General features: G+C 49.2%; 1 protein-coding gene across 1 annotated transcript; it reads right to left on the bottom strand.

Moving 5' to 3' along the window:
* Nucleotides 1-491: 491 nt before the first annotated feature.
* Nucleotides 492-14,028, bottom strand: OTX1 (orthodenticle homeobox 1). Its single transcript, XM_035110453.2, has 4 exons — nucleotides 13,974-14,028; nucleotides 10,391-10,679; nucleotides 8,552-8,703; nucleotides 492-2,745 (listed from the first exon to the last, which is right to left on the bottom strand). The coding sequence occupies exons 2-4, from the start codon at nucleotides 10,485-10,487 to the stop codon at nucleotides 1,906-1,908; spliced, it is 1,089 nt and encodes a 362-aa protein (XP_034966344.1). The 5' UTR covers nucleotides 10,488-10,679; nucleotides 13,974-14,028; the 3' UTR covers nucleotides 492-1,905.
* Nucleotides 14,029-14,809: the final 781 nt, after the last annotated feature.

Below are 14,809 nucleotides of genomic sequence, written 5' to 3'. Positions count from 1 at the left end.
TGATTTGGCCCCAGCCTGCCCAGCTGCGGGGAACAGGCAGGGTTGGAGGGTAATTAACATATGAAAGTTACTGCCAGGCTTCAGGTGTTCCTGTCTCCCTCCAACATCACCCACACCCCGCCCCAAGATCCGTAGAGAAAGGCTTGCGCTGGGTAACTTCTGCGCTTTCCCAAAGGCAGAGAGTGGCGAAGGAGGAGGTAGCGCACTCACACCCTTTCCATTGCGTTTATAACCCCTCAACGTTTTGGTCGGACGCCAATCCAATTACAGTAATTAAAAGGCAGCTCACTGAGATAAAGTGCGGCGACCCAGCGTTCCCTCCTCCCCTCCCCTTGGAAAAAAAATCGATCTGTCCCTGCAAGAGCAGCGGCCTGACAGAGGTGCAGAGCTAAGGGAGGGGACTTGTGGGAGCGCTCCAGCCCCTCCGCTGCTCTCGCGTCGCCCAAGAAGGATGACACAGACAAGGGCTTTTATTAGTTTGAATTTTATTATAGGGATATGTAGATAAAGGGAAGGGGGGAGATTTGCCTTACATTTCAACAGGTGACTGTTGCATTAACGGGGTAAATAATCAACTTTACAATTTCGCACTCTCTCTTTCCTCTCCATTCCCAAGAGCAAAGCAGGCCCAAAACGGGTTTTATTTTTTTGGAGGCGGATGATAGAGTACGTGGGATGTGTCCAGCCTAGGCAACACTAGAGAAAGGAGGACTAGCGTGATCTGCTCCAGGGGCTGTTCCGTTGGCGCGTAGCGCGTTCCAACTCCCGCACCTACATCTGCTCCGCTTTTCCAGCAGAGAGTTGCCTTTCGTCGCACCTTTTACTTCCCCACCCCTCGAAATGCCTATTTCCCTCACCTCACCCCCCTCCCCTTACCAAACAGGGCATTCCTGTCTTTCCCAACTAGTGGAACCTTCCTCTTCCCCACCCGCAAAAATTATCGAGATATAAAGAGACCAAAAAAGTTGCAAGGGGAAGTAATGGCCAGGGAAAAAAGAGGAGATGCGTGCGGTTCCTTCGATTTCCTGTACGTTAGGCTCAAGATATTGAGTTCACCTTCACCTCAGTTAATCAAACTAATAATAAAAAGGGTCTCTGGATGGAACGGACTTAACATTACACTATATACACAATTCCTGCCGTTTTTTGTAATACAATCCTACGGAGAGAACTGGGGGAGAGGGGAGAAGAGTCTCCCAAGGAGATTGGGGGGATTAAGAGCTGTACACAGAAGTCTGCAATCGGCAAGAAAGCAAAAGGCGCTTCCTCTCTCACACCTTCCCATGGACGAGAGTGAGCGTTACAAAGCTTACAGCAACATGGCTGGGGCGGGGGAAGAAATCTTGTATGTGCGCGAGTGTGTGTCTCCAAGGAACATATATGTGAAAAGAAGGAGAACGAATTTAGATTTAAAGTTCACTTCTGTTTAAAAATGAGAGCACAATAAGGAACATAATCCCAGACAGCGAATAAATAACACACCAGGAGTCAAACTGATAAGAGAGAGGCGGAGAGCAGCAGGTCTGATCCAGGAGCCTTTTAGCCGCGTCCTTGGTTGTGTGGGAAGGAGCTGAAAAATAGGCATGCTATTTGGACACGGGGTGCTTACACTTTCTTTTCATGTTCTTTAAATATTTTTTTTAAAAAAGAAAAGTAACGATGAACTGGTCTGAGTGAGAAGAGGTGGTTTGGGGTGGAGGAAGGCCGACGCTTCGGTGGAGAGAGCGCAGAGACTGGGGCGAAGGAGGAGGACGTCGGTGCTGGGCGCGGGGAGACAGAGGCTGCCCGAGGAAATGTGGCGAGAGGGAGCTGGGTGGTGGCGGGGCTGCGGGTGCTTGAGCGGAGACGCGGCTGGCGCTGCCTTCCTCCTTTGGCTGGATAAAACTTCCCCGCGAAGGGCCTCCCTCACAGCACCTGGAAGCGCCAAGAGGCCTGGTCTTTGTAGTCCAGGCAGTCCGGGGAGTTGAAGTTCAGCTTCCAGGAAGAGGCCGCGGCTGGGGCCGGTTCCTTGTAGTCCAGGCAGTCGGAGGAGTTGAAGGCCAGTCCGGTTCCCCCGTAGCCCGGCTGGTGGTGGTGGTGGTGGTGATGGTGATGGTGGTGACTGGAGCCCTGGCCGAGCGGGTGGTGCGGATGCGGATGCGCCGCGCCGGCCATGGAGGAAGGCGCCATGGGGCTGAGCTGGTGCGCGTGAGGGTGCGCGTGCATGGGCAAGTAGGAGCTGCAGTCCACCCCGCCGAAGTAGGACGAGGAGGGGGGAGGCGGAGGCGGAGGCGGCGCTGGGTAGCCCTGCCCGTAGCCGCCGCCCTGCCCGTAGGACATCGGGTAAGAGGCGGACGGCGCGCCCGAGACGGAGCGCTGCATGCAGGACGCGCCGCCGGGCGCCAGGGGCTCCGGCCCAGCGCCAGGCGAGATGGACGCGGGGCTCCAGATGGACGAGGCCGCCACCGCAGAGGGCGCGCTGCTCAGGGACCCGGAGGAAGACGACGAGGCCGACCCGGATCCGGCGGCACCGCTGCCAGCAGGGTTGCCCAAGGCGGCTGCCCCGCTCGCCGGGCCTGAGGAGTTGGAGCTGGAGGAAGACGACGAGGCGGAGCTGGAGACGGCGGGCGGCGTGAACTGGCCGCTGCTTTCCGAGCCAGAGCTCTCCCGCGCCGGCGACGACTTCTTCTTGGCCGGGCGGCTCTTGGCGCCGCTGCCGCTCTGCTGCTGCTGGCGACACTTGGCGCGACGGTTTTTGAACCAGACCTGCAAGAAAAAGAACATAAAAGAAAATGGGGACGGGGGGCGGAACAGGCAACCGCCCGTCAGTCCCCTGGGACTCTCCACGAATAAGTGACACGTAGCTCTTCCCCTCGCCCACTTTGGCACACGTACACCGCCCGATCTCCCCATTCCGTCCTCAGCCGTCTCCCACCCAATGCAGAAGGTGCTGTGTGATCGCAACGAAACAGAAAAGTGCCAAACAATCTCAATCTACGCGGAGGAAGAGGCCGTTTACAGCTGTCCAGATTAGCCTATCACCCTCCATCACTACACACATGCACACATCCATTGCCGGCTCCCCCCTCTTTCTACAAGTGGTAATCAGGAGCCACCAGGGTCTGGCTCAGCGCCTTCTCTCTCGCCAGTCTCCACACACTGTTGCGTTCATGTGGGGCCCGCGAGAAAGGGAAGGTAAGTCGCTGGTACGACCCAGAACAGAACCCAGCTAACCAATTCTGGGCGACTCTGGAACCCCACGTAGCCACCACAAATCACACCCTAGCCAAAACACCCTAGCCAGACTCGGCACCCGCCTCGCATGACACCCGTCTTCCATTCAGGTGAATGACGCAACCCACGATGGTTTGATCATGTTTTCCCCCTAGCCAACTTCCATCCTCCTCCCAGCACGCTCCTGCAGATAGGGCTGCCAGTCCACCCACATCCATAATGTCATGCTGTCAAAAGTAGGAAAGGGGATGGGTGTCTGCACCAGTTCCACCAACACAGCCCTGTCCGTGTCCAACCAATCCTCCTTATAGCCATTTATAAATTAAGCTGGCAATACAGCACTCCAGCACCTCATGCACCTTCTACTAGTAACACCCAATACTGTAGACGCAGGCAATGAGCCAGTCATCAGCATAGAAACATGCGAAGCTGTCTTATACTGAGTCGAACCATTGGTCCAGCTAGCTCAGTATTGTCTACACTGTCTGGCAATGGATCTCCAGGGTTTCAGGCGAGGATCTCTCCATTCAGAAACTGGAGATTTAATCTGGGACTTTTTTTCTCGTAAAGCATGCACGGCTACAGAGCTCCTTGCAGCTCCTTCCCCAAAGGATTGCTATTAAATAATCCTATTAGCTAGAGATGTTATATGAAGCAAAGATGTTAAATCCATCCCTCCACCTGTCCCCCTCAAATATCTAGCAAGGAGGATTCATCAGCACCCAACAGGCAAACACTAGATGTGGACAACTGCACCCCTAATTAAGCACCCATCCAACATTTTCCGACACCATTCTACATTCCCAAGCCTACAGAGAGAGGGAGCCATTAGGAACAAAGTTCTCAGCCTGTTTCGTTCAACAGTACCAAGCTTGGCCTCCCCCCTAAATATATATCTAGATCTATCATCTTAATATACCCTGCTTTATACTCATATCATTTAGGAGATATTATAACTCTCAGCATACCCAAAACAGAAACCATTTGCTTGTTGCGGACACACCCACCCCATCATTAGTATCCTTTGTTATTAGTTAAGGGCAAGCCAGCATTTTTACTACAGTATGTCATTCCTTATCCTTCACTATGGTCCACTGTCTACTCTTCCTTTTGCTCATCAGTCAATCAGTTCCCTCATCTACATCTCCAAAAAGTCGAACACAATTAGTATCCTGCATTCTTTAGCAAGCTCCTAGATAAACTCTGCTCCACCAAACTACATGGAACAAACATGAACCAAATCCATATCCAACCAAAAACTATCATAACAGCCACTGCTTTATTGTACACTTGCCCAGCTGAGTCTATGGCACAAAAAGGCCAGGAACACCACTCAGTGTTGTCAGTATGAAAGGATATCAGCACCAGCATGATACAGTTGCTACTGAAGAGCAGCCAAATGAGTATTGTTTCCCATTATTATTACTTATGCAAGGTTGTCTCATCAATTCAACAGATTCCTTCACACTTTACCAACCAGAGTTCTCATCTAAACATGAGAAAATCAAGTTGTAACCAGCACAACATCCACCTGTCAGTGCCAAGGAAGTACAGCCCAGTCACCACCCAGTTGTATTACCGGTAAGTGCTCTGTTACAGCCAGTCCTTCAGTGAAATTCCCAGTAGAGTTTCAAGACTGTGCCACCTTGAATACCACCTACATATCATTTCACCAACTGTCTGACAGTGTGATGAGCACAAAATTTTTGAAGTTAAAACAGTTTGCTTCCAGGACTTACCGTAGCTGCTTTAACAGCATCGTAATCACAGTGCACTTATCTATCCTTTATATGGAAACTCAGCTCATCTTATTATCTGACAGACAAGATGGAGCACCCTTAATCACTTCGTGGGTCCAGAGAACCCATAGTATGTAATTCTCACATAAGTCCCTCCCCCGCCTCCCATACAGGTTATCCTTGTGATATTCAGTAAGCTTTTATGAATCTCAGCCTCAATCACTAACATTTTAATCATAGATATATTTTGTTAAAGTAACATGCCACATCAGCTAGTAGCTATTTCCCAAATAGAATAACAGTATAGGAAACAGACTTAATTTCAAGTATGTTTGCATTGAACCTTGATCAGAGTAACACCCTTTCCAATAGGTGCTTCACAGTACTCAGAAGTAAATCCCAGTGAGTTTCCAATAGAGCTTGCTCTTAGGTAAATACATGTAGGAACAGAATCTTGGAGCCATTTTAGTCATTACTAGCATCCTACATACATAGCTCTCTGTGATCAATTATGCATAGTTGTACTTCACTGCATGTACATGTAATAAAACACAGCCTGCCAACATAACATGCATGCATGCATGCACTGAAATGCCACAATGACATGCACTTTTTAATTCATTTCTTTTCCAGGTAAATGCTTTCTTTCCATGTAGAAAACCCCTTAGGTCTGAAATGACCCTCCAAGAGAAAGAGGACATTGACCAGATAATTAGCAGATAGGAAGAATCATACCTTGCACAACAGAGGTGTGGTTGCATTTTATGACCTATCCTATCTAGTCACTAACACTAATGCAGCAAAGGAGGTATGGTCAGGAAATAGTCTATGACAGGGGTAGGCAATCTGAGGCCCGTGGGCCGGATGCGGCCCAATCGCCTTCTCAATCTGGCCTGCAGACAGTCTGGGAATCAGTGTGTTTTTACATAAGTAGAATGTGTGCTTTTATTCAAAATGCATCTCTGGGTTATTTGTGGGGCATAGGAATTCATTCATCCCCCCCCCCCCAAAAAATATAGTCCAGCCCACCACATGGTTGGAGGGACGGTGGACCGGCCCACGACTGAAAAAGGTTGCTGACCCCTGGTCTATGACCTTGCCTCAGCAGGCTGAAACTGAATCCCTCCTTTTCCATGGGTTGCCAGAGGAAAACCCTGAAATTAACTCTAGCCAGATGAAGCTGGATTACATAAAGGGTGGCAGGCTTGGTGCGATGCCAAGCCTGGCTAAGTGGGGCAGACCCCAGAGTTGTGAAGGCTGGTCAAAATCTTATTAGTAAAACTTTGCAAATGCAAGAAAAATTAATAAAACCCTCCGTTCACCTCTCTGAATCAAAATGTTTAAGATGGAACTTGCTCTTTTGGACTCCTGTAAAGGAGTTTCTGCTCTCCTCCACTCTAGCCTACAGCAGCTGCAGCAGCATCGAAATTAGCAGAATTTAGTTCTAGAGGTGCCCTTTGTTGACTGTTGGGGAACCATCTGGAGGAAAGTGGACTTTAGGGAAATAAAGGTTTGAGAAATCTGAGCTCAAAGTGCATTTTAAAAAAGATTTTCTTCCTAGGATTCTGACTTGAGCCAGGATGTGTACGCATACATACCCACACCCAATCCAAACACAGCAACCTGAAGTCTGCCTGCTCCTAGTCTTTTGGAATAAACAAACCGAAAAAGCAAACCCCCATAGATGGCAAAGCCAGTGTGTGAGTTTCAAGTCAACAACTGAGATTAAGATGCTACAGGAAAGGGAAATGTATGTGTGGGATGAGGTGGGAAGATAACAAAACAAAAGCCCCACATATGTTTATTTTACTAGTCCTGAGGGAGTCAGCTGAACTACTTCAGGGTCAACAATGCCTCTTCAATGGGTCTGCACCAGGGGTGTAGTAGCAACCCCCACTGGTGCCTGGGACAGAGGTTTTTTGTTTTTTTTTAAGAGGGAACAGACAGTGGCTCCACTGCCCTGCAACCACCCAGTGACACCCAGCAGCCCCCATGCAATTCCTCATGGCGCCCGGTGGAACGAGACTTCAATTGAAATTAATGTGATTTTTCTTTCAAAAAGGTAGAAATCTCAACAAATGTAAGTTGTAAATAAGTCCTAATGAGAGACTTCCAACTAATCATGTTTAAGGTTCTGCTCTAAGTGTATTTAGGATTTAGGATTGTCTTGAGTATAACACATATTTTAAGGAAATTTGCTCCAAAGGTGCCTGGGGGAGGAGAAGCTAATCTCACAACATGACCTTAAATATACCCAAACTGATTTTAAGAGCTCCTATTGTAAGATATGGCTCCCCCTTATGCTCGTGGGGTTGCAAGGTATGAGGAACATACTGGCATATGTGGTGGGGATGTAGCTATGTACACAAGTTCTGGAATTAGACGACAACAGAAATGAGTATTATCATAGACAAACAGGTCACTCTGGGCTCTCAGTTATGTCTTTTATCTATTTTTGATTGTGGCAATGCCAATCTTGTAAACAATTCATTTTATATTTGCTGCTTGCTTAGCAGTTTCTCAAGGATGAAAGGACAGATTTTGCTACTTTTTGGACTCATGGTTCAAAAATGTTGTGCTTATTGTCATTTATTAAAAACTGACTCATAAGATTCCAGGGGCGATGCAGACTCCTCAGAATTTGCCTGGTCGTTGTTAATTATTTACATGACCAAACAACTCATGGTTGCCACACTCCTACTAAATATGATTTTATCTGGTGATGTTTATGAATATTTAATATATTTTACATAAAAATGAATCCTGTAGGCTATCCCACCATGGAATATATTTTATGCTATCCATTCTCTTTATTTAGCTCTATTACCTTATATTGTATTTTCATTCTCTTTGCCCTTATGACATTTTATGATGCATTTTAGTTTGTTGTTTTGTTGATTGAAATGGCAATTTTTAAATTAAAGTTTAGATTTAAAAGGTAAAAAAAAACCCTGATGAAAATCAGTGGGGTTTAAACAAATTACGCACAATCCAACAAAAGTCAGTCACACTTTAAAATAAAAAAGCTAAGCATATTTTCTGGATCTCAAACCCAACTGAACTCGGTGGGCATCAGCTGGATCTAACTTTTGCTGGAGTGTGCCCATTTATCTGTGTTTAGGATCGGGATTGTTAGCCTCCTGACTAGTAAGAAGGAGAAAACAAGTCAATAGAAAGGGTCCAGCTAGTCTTTATACAGCCAAGGGGAATCGGACCTTGAAGCCAAACAGAGGGGGTTGCTCAGACTCCAACATGCGGCTTCAAAGCTCCTAATTGTGATACTTTGGGTTATATAATTCAAGTGCCGAAAAGTTCTTTCGCTCCAGCATTGGCGGGTAAGGAATTTTCAGTTTAACAAGAGAGGCCCAGTTAGGTGCGAACTCAGGGAAGATATGGCCCAGACAAGAAACGAGAAAAAAAAACGCAAATTAAAACAAAACAAAGCGAACGTTCCACGCGTAAAGTCCTTTCCAGTTTTCGAGCGCGCTCCGCTAAGGGAAGAACAAAACCCCAAGCGCCCCCCTCCCCAGCCTTTCCCCGCCACTGGCCAACCCCGCCCTTCTGCCCCAGCTTCGCTTCTTTCCCCAGGGCCATCGGACCTGGACTCTGGACTCCGGCAGGTTGATTTTCAACGCCACTTCCTCTCTCATGAAGATGTCCGGGTAGCGGGTCTTTGCGAAAAGCGCCTCCAAGACGTCCAGTTGCGATCGGGTGAAGGTGGTACGCTCCCTCCGCTGCTTCCGAGGGGTGGCTGCGGGCCCCGGGACAAAAAGACAGGTGGCATTTAGGACCCATGTCGGTATGGTCAATATCCGCCGCCGCCCCTCCCTCCGCCACACCCGGTCGCCCGGTTCTGGATGGGGAGGTGGAGGAGGGACGCTCGCTCTACTCTCTATTCCAGCAAGCGAATCAGGATGTGGGGGCACACGAACAACTTTAAATCACAAGGACAGCTCCAAACATTTTAGAGGCGCATAAATATGAACACAAAGCGTCTGTTAGAGGAGGGGAGGGTGAGAAACTCTGCGGACCACAGGGCAGCTACCGGGGAGGAGGAGGGGAGGTAAGTGCAGAGGAAAATTCTCTTTGGGTTGCAGACCGAGTTTCCTGAGCGGCCTCCGACGTAAAACAGCAGCTCACTTTAAGTATCTGGGTCTCTTGGCGACAACCCAGTTAAAATGGAAGTATCTGTACTTAAAACAGATTATTTACAGCCCAGTCATTTAAATAATTTTTAAAAAGAACTTTAGTTGGAGGTAAGTTCCAGGGAAAACCTTACGACTTGAATCCTCCAAGTAAAGCTCCAGTCCCAAGTATAATTCACTCCGCAGTAACTGCAGCAGAATTAAACTGGTGCTACTTTGCAGAACAAACACGCTTTTTAGAATTACGGTTTAAAGCTACAGCCCTGCAATGGGAGCGAGTTTCACTGAAGTCAGCAGAGGGTTACCTCACAGTGAAAGCCCGTAGGATTGGGCTGCCTGCGCATTCAGGGTCAGTAGAACTCAAGCATTTCTGAAGGACATATAACTTCTTGAGCTGGGGATAGACAGCACTTTCTCGCATTATATGCCACGACTTCCGGCTTAACTGGGTTGTGGATCAGGCTATAACAGCATTTGAAAAGACACGGGGAAACTCCATTAACACCCCATTTCTTCATTTCTCAGCATACTCATCCGTGGGGGCGGGGAGTACTGTGGAATTACTGACCCGGGGGGAAGAAAATATTGGTTCCTAACTTCGGATGGGCAGCCCAAGTTCGCAATCAAAGGATTTCGCCCCCACCCCCAGTTAGTTCTCAAGCACGAATAACCTTAGGATAACTAACATTTAAACGTGTTTGTATTTGGCTTTAGATGTATCCGTCAAAGTGCAAGTAGTTTAAACACACATTTGTTGTATTTGTAATATTGTCAAGGCACCCACGCCAACAACAACAAAAAATAAATTGGGTCTTAAAAAGCAACTCAAAATCTGAAACTTGGCAACTCACACTTTGGACAGTAAACATTTTGCTAGCGTGCTCCCCATTGATTATAATTAGGGACTAAATACCAAATTACCTGTTTAAAGGTTGGCCTGGGGTGCTAGGGTGTCATGAGAAATAAGCATTTTAACATTGAATTAAACGCCAGGAAAATCAGCAGTGTTCACTTTCCAATACAGGGGTAGTTTAGGATACCACAGGTATGGGGGTGATAATAAGAGTGGATAATTCAATTCTGGAAAATGGTTTTGCTGACCTGGAAAAAATTAATATGATCTATCAGGAGTTTATCCATAGGCTCTCGGATCCCTTTCGCCTTGTAGAGCCTCTAAATTGAGGAACTATTTTATTTCAGCGGTGTAAATTAAATACGAGGTTGCTTGGAGGGGCTCGATCTGCCTGGCCAAGAATCAGTGGGTAAAAGCAAAAGAGGGTTGGCGCTGCTCACCCGGATACCCCACGGAAGGGTGGAGAAGATCCATCGCAGGTCCCGCCAGCCCCAGCCCATTCATGCCATAGGGGGGCTGTTTGAGGTAAGACATCATGCTAAAAGCTGGAAAGATTTTTCCAATTTATCCACACACAATTAGAAATGTTCTTTTCCCCCAAAAGGCGTGTCTTAAGATTCTTGGTTTGTTCGTGGTTTTTTAAAATAATAATAAAAAAATTAAAAGATGGATTCTTCCAAGGAGGTGGCTGAAGGCAATCCCAGGGGCAGGAGAGCCTCTCACTGCAGCCTGCAGGAAGAAAAACACACACGCACAAGACAGAGAACAAGGCAAAACATCAGTTTTTTCCCCAAATTTCCACACAGAGTGCGCCTATTTTACTTCCCTCCCTTTCCAACAACACGAGAGTAAGTACTGGGCAGGTTCAGCGGTTTCCCTCTCATCTATTTGACTTTCAGATAAAGTCAAGCTGGAATATAATTTTATATACAGCTAGGGCAGATCCTAACTAAGAAGAAGAAAAACCTCTCAAACGCGCAGGGAGGGAAGTAAAGCGATGTAAGACTGTCAATTTAAAACAAAAAAGTGGCGAGGGGTTTCTTCCAAACACCTGGTCCAGGAGTAAGAAAACTTGTACTCGGAGCTAGGCAAGATTAGGCCTTAAAAAAGGTATACATGCATATACACACTCCGTATAAATAGGGCTTTTTAAAGGACAAAAGTCAAGTCTCTCCGTCGCACACAAGATGGCGGAAATTCCCCCCACCCGCCAAGAAAACGGGGGAAGTGGAATCAGAAAGTGACAGAGAGTGAAGAGGTGTAACTGGGTAGTGGAGTGGGAGGGGGGAAGGTCTACTCCCCCCCACTTTTTTTTAATAATAACTACAGCCTTATTGCCATACAATCGCCAAGGGGCTTCCAGGGGGTACAATACTCCGTGATGAGGGAGATAAAGCAATTATTTAAAAAGATAATTGGATTAAAAATCAAAACGATATACCAAAAAAGGGGGTAAGTATAATCAATTTGAAAGAGGGGAGAAGGAGACGCTTTAATTAGAAATGGCTAATGGTCTAAACAAACAGATTCCAGGAGTTGCTTTGAAATTCACGTTCCAAAGCCCCCCCCCCCGACCGACGGAAGAGCCGCGGAGGAAGGCAAAGGAAGACGACACAACAAAGTTGCCTAATTCTCGCATTCATTTCGGGTGGTGGAGAGTAGCGAAGACTGAAGGCGGGATCCTAGGCTCTCTTACTAAACTAATAAAGTAAAATTTAGGCCAACGCAAACTAACTTTCAACTACATGAGTAAGGATGGTGGCTTCTGTCCCCGCAGAATCCCAATACAGGCAAAACATTCAAGGTGCTGTATTTGTTTTTAATTCTTCAGCCCCTTAAAGTTTTGTTGTGGTTCCTCGACGTTATATAATTCCAAGGATTTATAGGAGGGTTTCTGGGGGGATTTTGTAGGCATTTGTTTATTTTTTTTCTCAACTGAGAGAAATAGATATTTAGGCAAATTTCCCCATGTCCAGATCCAGCAGGTTCATTAGCCAAGGGGTTGGGGGCCCGGAGAGATGCACAAACAATAAGTTAGACAAACCAAGCAGATACAGTCAAATAAAATCCCACATCCCGCAGCAGCAGATGGTGGTGGCATTAACCTCAATTAATTATTGGCCAGAAACTTTAATTGGACCGCAGGCCATCCTGCTTCCAAAACCTATACTTAGCAGAAAGATTACAAAACCAAACCAAACCAAAATAAATAAATAAGAAAAGAGCAAAAACTATGAAGTGGGATTAAATTTAAGTTAATAAATTTTTCTTAGGCTGTAAAGGCCGATATATGCCAAATTAATTAAGGCATTCCACACTCTTAAAACTGATTAACCTGTTGCTGTTTCCCTTAAGTTTAGATTTGCTTTAAAGTTCTCGTTGGTTTGATTTGAGAACGAAGGGATTTCTGCTTCTTCACGCGATGCAAAAAGTGAAAAGAAAGTCCATCTGCTTTCTTTTAGCAGGCTGCGGTCTTAAGTGTACCCGTGAAGGGCCTTTTGAAACCCGTGTGGTTTCCTTTCGAGGAAACAACATTGGGATTGGGCCTTAGACTTAGCAAAAACTTTAGCAACACGGATTTTTTTTTTAATTTTGCTTTTACTTGGAGGATAGTTCCATTCTTCCAGCTCTACTTGCTTTAAAGTTTTCAAGATTGCAACACTCTAAAACATGAACACATTTATTAATTAATTTAAGTTGCAATTCCCCCCCCATAAGTGCGTTTTGCCCGGATCGCACTTGAAGTAAGCCTTTCAAAATATATCCTAAACAGCGGCCCTCCCTCAGCGTCTTTTCCTTGGGCGCTTTTAATTTCAGGAAAGGACAGTTGGAGCGAGAGATCTTCAGACGAGGCACCTTGAATGAGGCCTAGGAATCCCGAGAGTGAACTCGGCCAGAGTCTCCAAGAGAAACAAGAGGGAGAGAGACCTCAAAGAAGAAGCCAGTGGAGAAACCAGGGGGCGGCCTCTCCCCATACAGTAAAAGGTCCTCCCGGACAGGCCCAACAGCACCGAATAGGGAGCAAGTCAACATTGTAACAAAACAAAAAAGTTGACTCCAAACATGGAGAGATAGACTGAAGCCCCACCGAGTCCCACTTTGGACCTCAGCCGCGTCTCCCCGGTCACTCCTCGGACAGTTTTCGTGGGGCTCCAGGTCACCCTGCCTTGGCGCAGAGAGACTTACGCGGACCGAGCGAGAGAGGAGGCTCCGCGAGCTAAGCTGTTGGCCACTGTCAAAAGGGAGCGCCAGGGAGAGGAGGTCGACCCAAGAGAAGCCGGCCAAGGCTCCCCAGGACTCCCGTCGTCGCCAGCCTATTCCCCGTCCGGCTCCCCGGCAGCGGAGGAAAGCAGCTCGTGCGCTCTTTCCTTCGGCTGCCAGGTTGCGCGCCAAGAGGCCGAAGGCTGAGGCGGGACAGGGAGGGGAGTGAGCGGGGAGGGGGCGCTCAGCTTCAGGCGTCCGCACCGCACCTGAGAGAGCAAGAGGGGCGCGCACGGAATCGGAGGGAGCGCCAACTTCGCGCCGGCTGCGGCGAGTCTGCCATTTCGGGGAGCGGCGGAGCCCCGTTTGCCTGCTGCTTTACCTGCAGCGCAGTCCCCGTTTCCAGGCAGAAAGGCGGCCCTCCGCGCGCCCCGGCGGCCAAGCGAAGGGCCAGCGCAAGTTTCGAGGGAAAGTTTGAGTTTTGTCGCTGCTCTTTCATCTGCCCGCCTCCTCGAGCCCGACAGGAGGATCGCGCTGCCGCCTTCGCTGGGCCGCCTTCGCTGCTGCGAGAAAAGGTCCTCGACTGTCTTTGGCAAAGACTTGGGCGAGGAAGCAGCGAGCGGCAACTTCTTGCCCGGTTGGGGGAGAGGCAGAGAGGGCGGGAGGGAGCTGGCTTGGGCGCGGGGGGAGAGAGAGAGAGAAAGCGGAGGGAAAGGGGGGCTTTCGAAGTGTGCTGTTCGGACGGCCAGGTAAAGAAGCCAAAGACCTGCCTCACCTGTAGGAGGAGGGAAAAGTGAAAGAAAGGAAGCGCTTTTTTTTTACCTTGCCGAGGTCGCCGTCTCGCCCAGTTGTTTAGGTGATTGGAAATGTAGCCTGATGAAGATTGATCACCTTTCTACTGCCCTACCCATGTATGTGAGCGCAAGGCAAATGCGTAACCGAGCCAGCGCCAATCCCCAGCCTCTCTGCCGCTGAGTGACAGCCGCCCGGGCAATGGCAGCGCGGGATGAGTGCTACCTCCGCACGCCCCCATCCCCCACTCCACCCCAGTCCCAGCCGCGCGCGCAGCAGCCCCAGCAGCAAGCGCCACTCTCCCTCGCGGCTCCCTCAGGGCGAGCGGCCCGAGGTTCCCCAGCAGCTTCTCTGCAGCGGGGGAGACGCGGAGGATGGACACCACTTGCCCCGCCCCGCCCCGCCCCGCCCCGCCGCTTCAGCTCCTCGCAGGCAACTTCTGCTCCCTCAGAAAGCAGAAGCCAGGAGACATTGTGACCGCCCGCCCGCCCCTCAGATCGGGGCTCCCCTCGAAAGCGAGCCCGGGGGGAGGGGCGGACACGCGCAGGTCCATCCCTTCTCTCGGCCTCCCTTCTGCGCGCGGAGAAGGGCGCGCGCTGCGCCCTCGTGTCGAGCAGGGGACTTTCCCCGGCTGAAGGCGAGAGTCGGTGGGGAGACCGGCCGGGCTGGGCTGGGCCGGGCCGCCGCTGTCCCTCCTTCGCCTGGCCCTTGGGCCCCGGGTCCCGCCAACACTCCGCACCCTCCTCCTCCCGCCATCTCCCCAAGGCGAGCGCCGCGTCCCACCGCCTCCCCAGCCCCGGGACGAGGCGAGGGCAGCCTTTCTCGGCCCCGCTGCTGCATTTCCCCGCGGGGTCGCTCTCTCCCGC

Source organism: Zootoca vivipara, chromosome 3 (assembly GCF_963506605.1).
Source record: "Zootoca vivipara chromosome 3, rZooViv1.1, whole genome shotgun sequence".
In the NCBI taxonomy this organism is placed as follows: domain Eukaryota; kingdom Metazoa; phylum Chordata; class Lepidosauria; order Squamata; family Lacertidae; genus Zootoca; species Zootoca vivipara.
The sequence above is the reverse complement of the archived record's forward strand: the minus strand, read 5'-3'. Positions and strand labels throughout refer to the sequence as shown.

Coding starts and splice junctions, on each gene's coding strand:
- OTX1 (XM_035110453.2), bottom strand. CDS start 10,487: ATGATGTCTTACCTCAAACAGCCCCCCTATGGCATGAATGGGCTGGGG. Junction 8,704..10,390: donor CCCTTCCGTGGGGTATCCGG/GTGAGCAGCGCC, acceptor CGGGGCCCGCAG/CCACCCCTCGGAAGCAGCGG. Junction 2,746..8,551: donor TGCCGGAGTCCAGAGTCCAG/GTCCGATGGCCC, acceptor TTTTTCTTGCAG/GTCTGGTTCAAAAACCGTCG.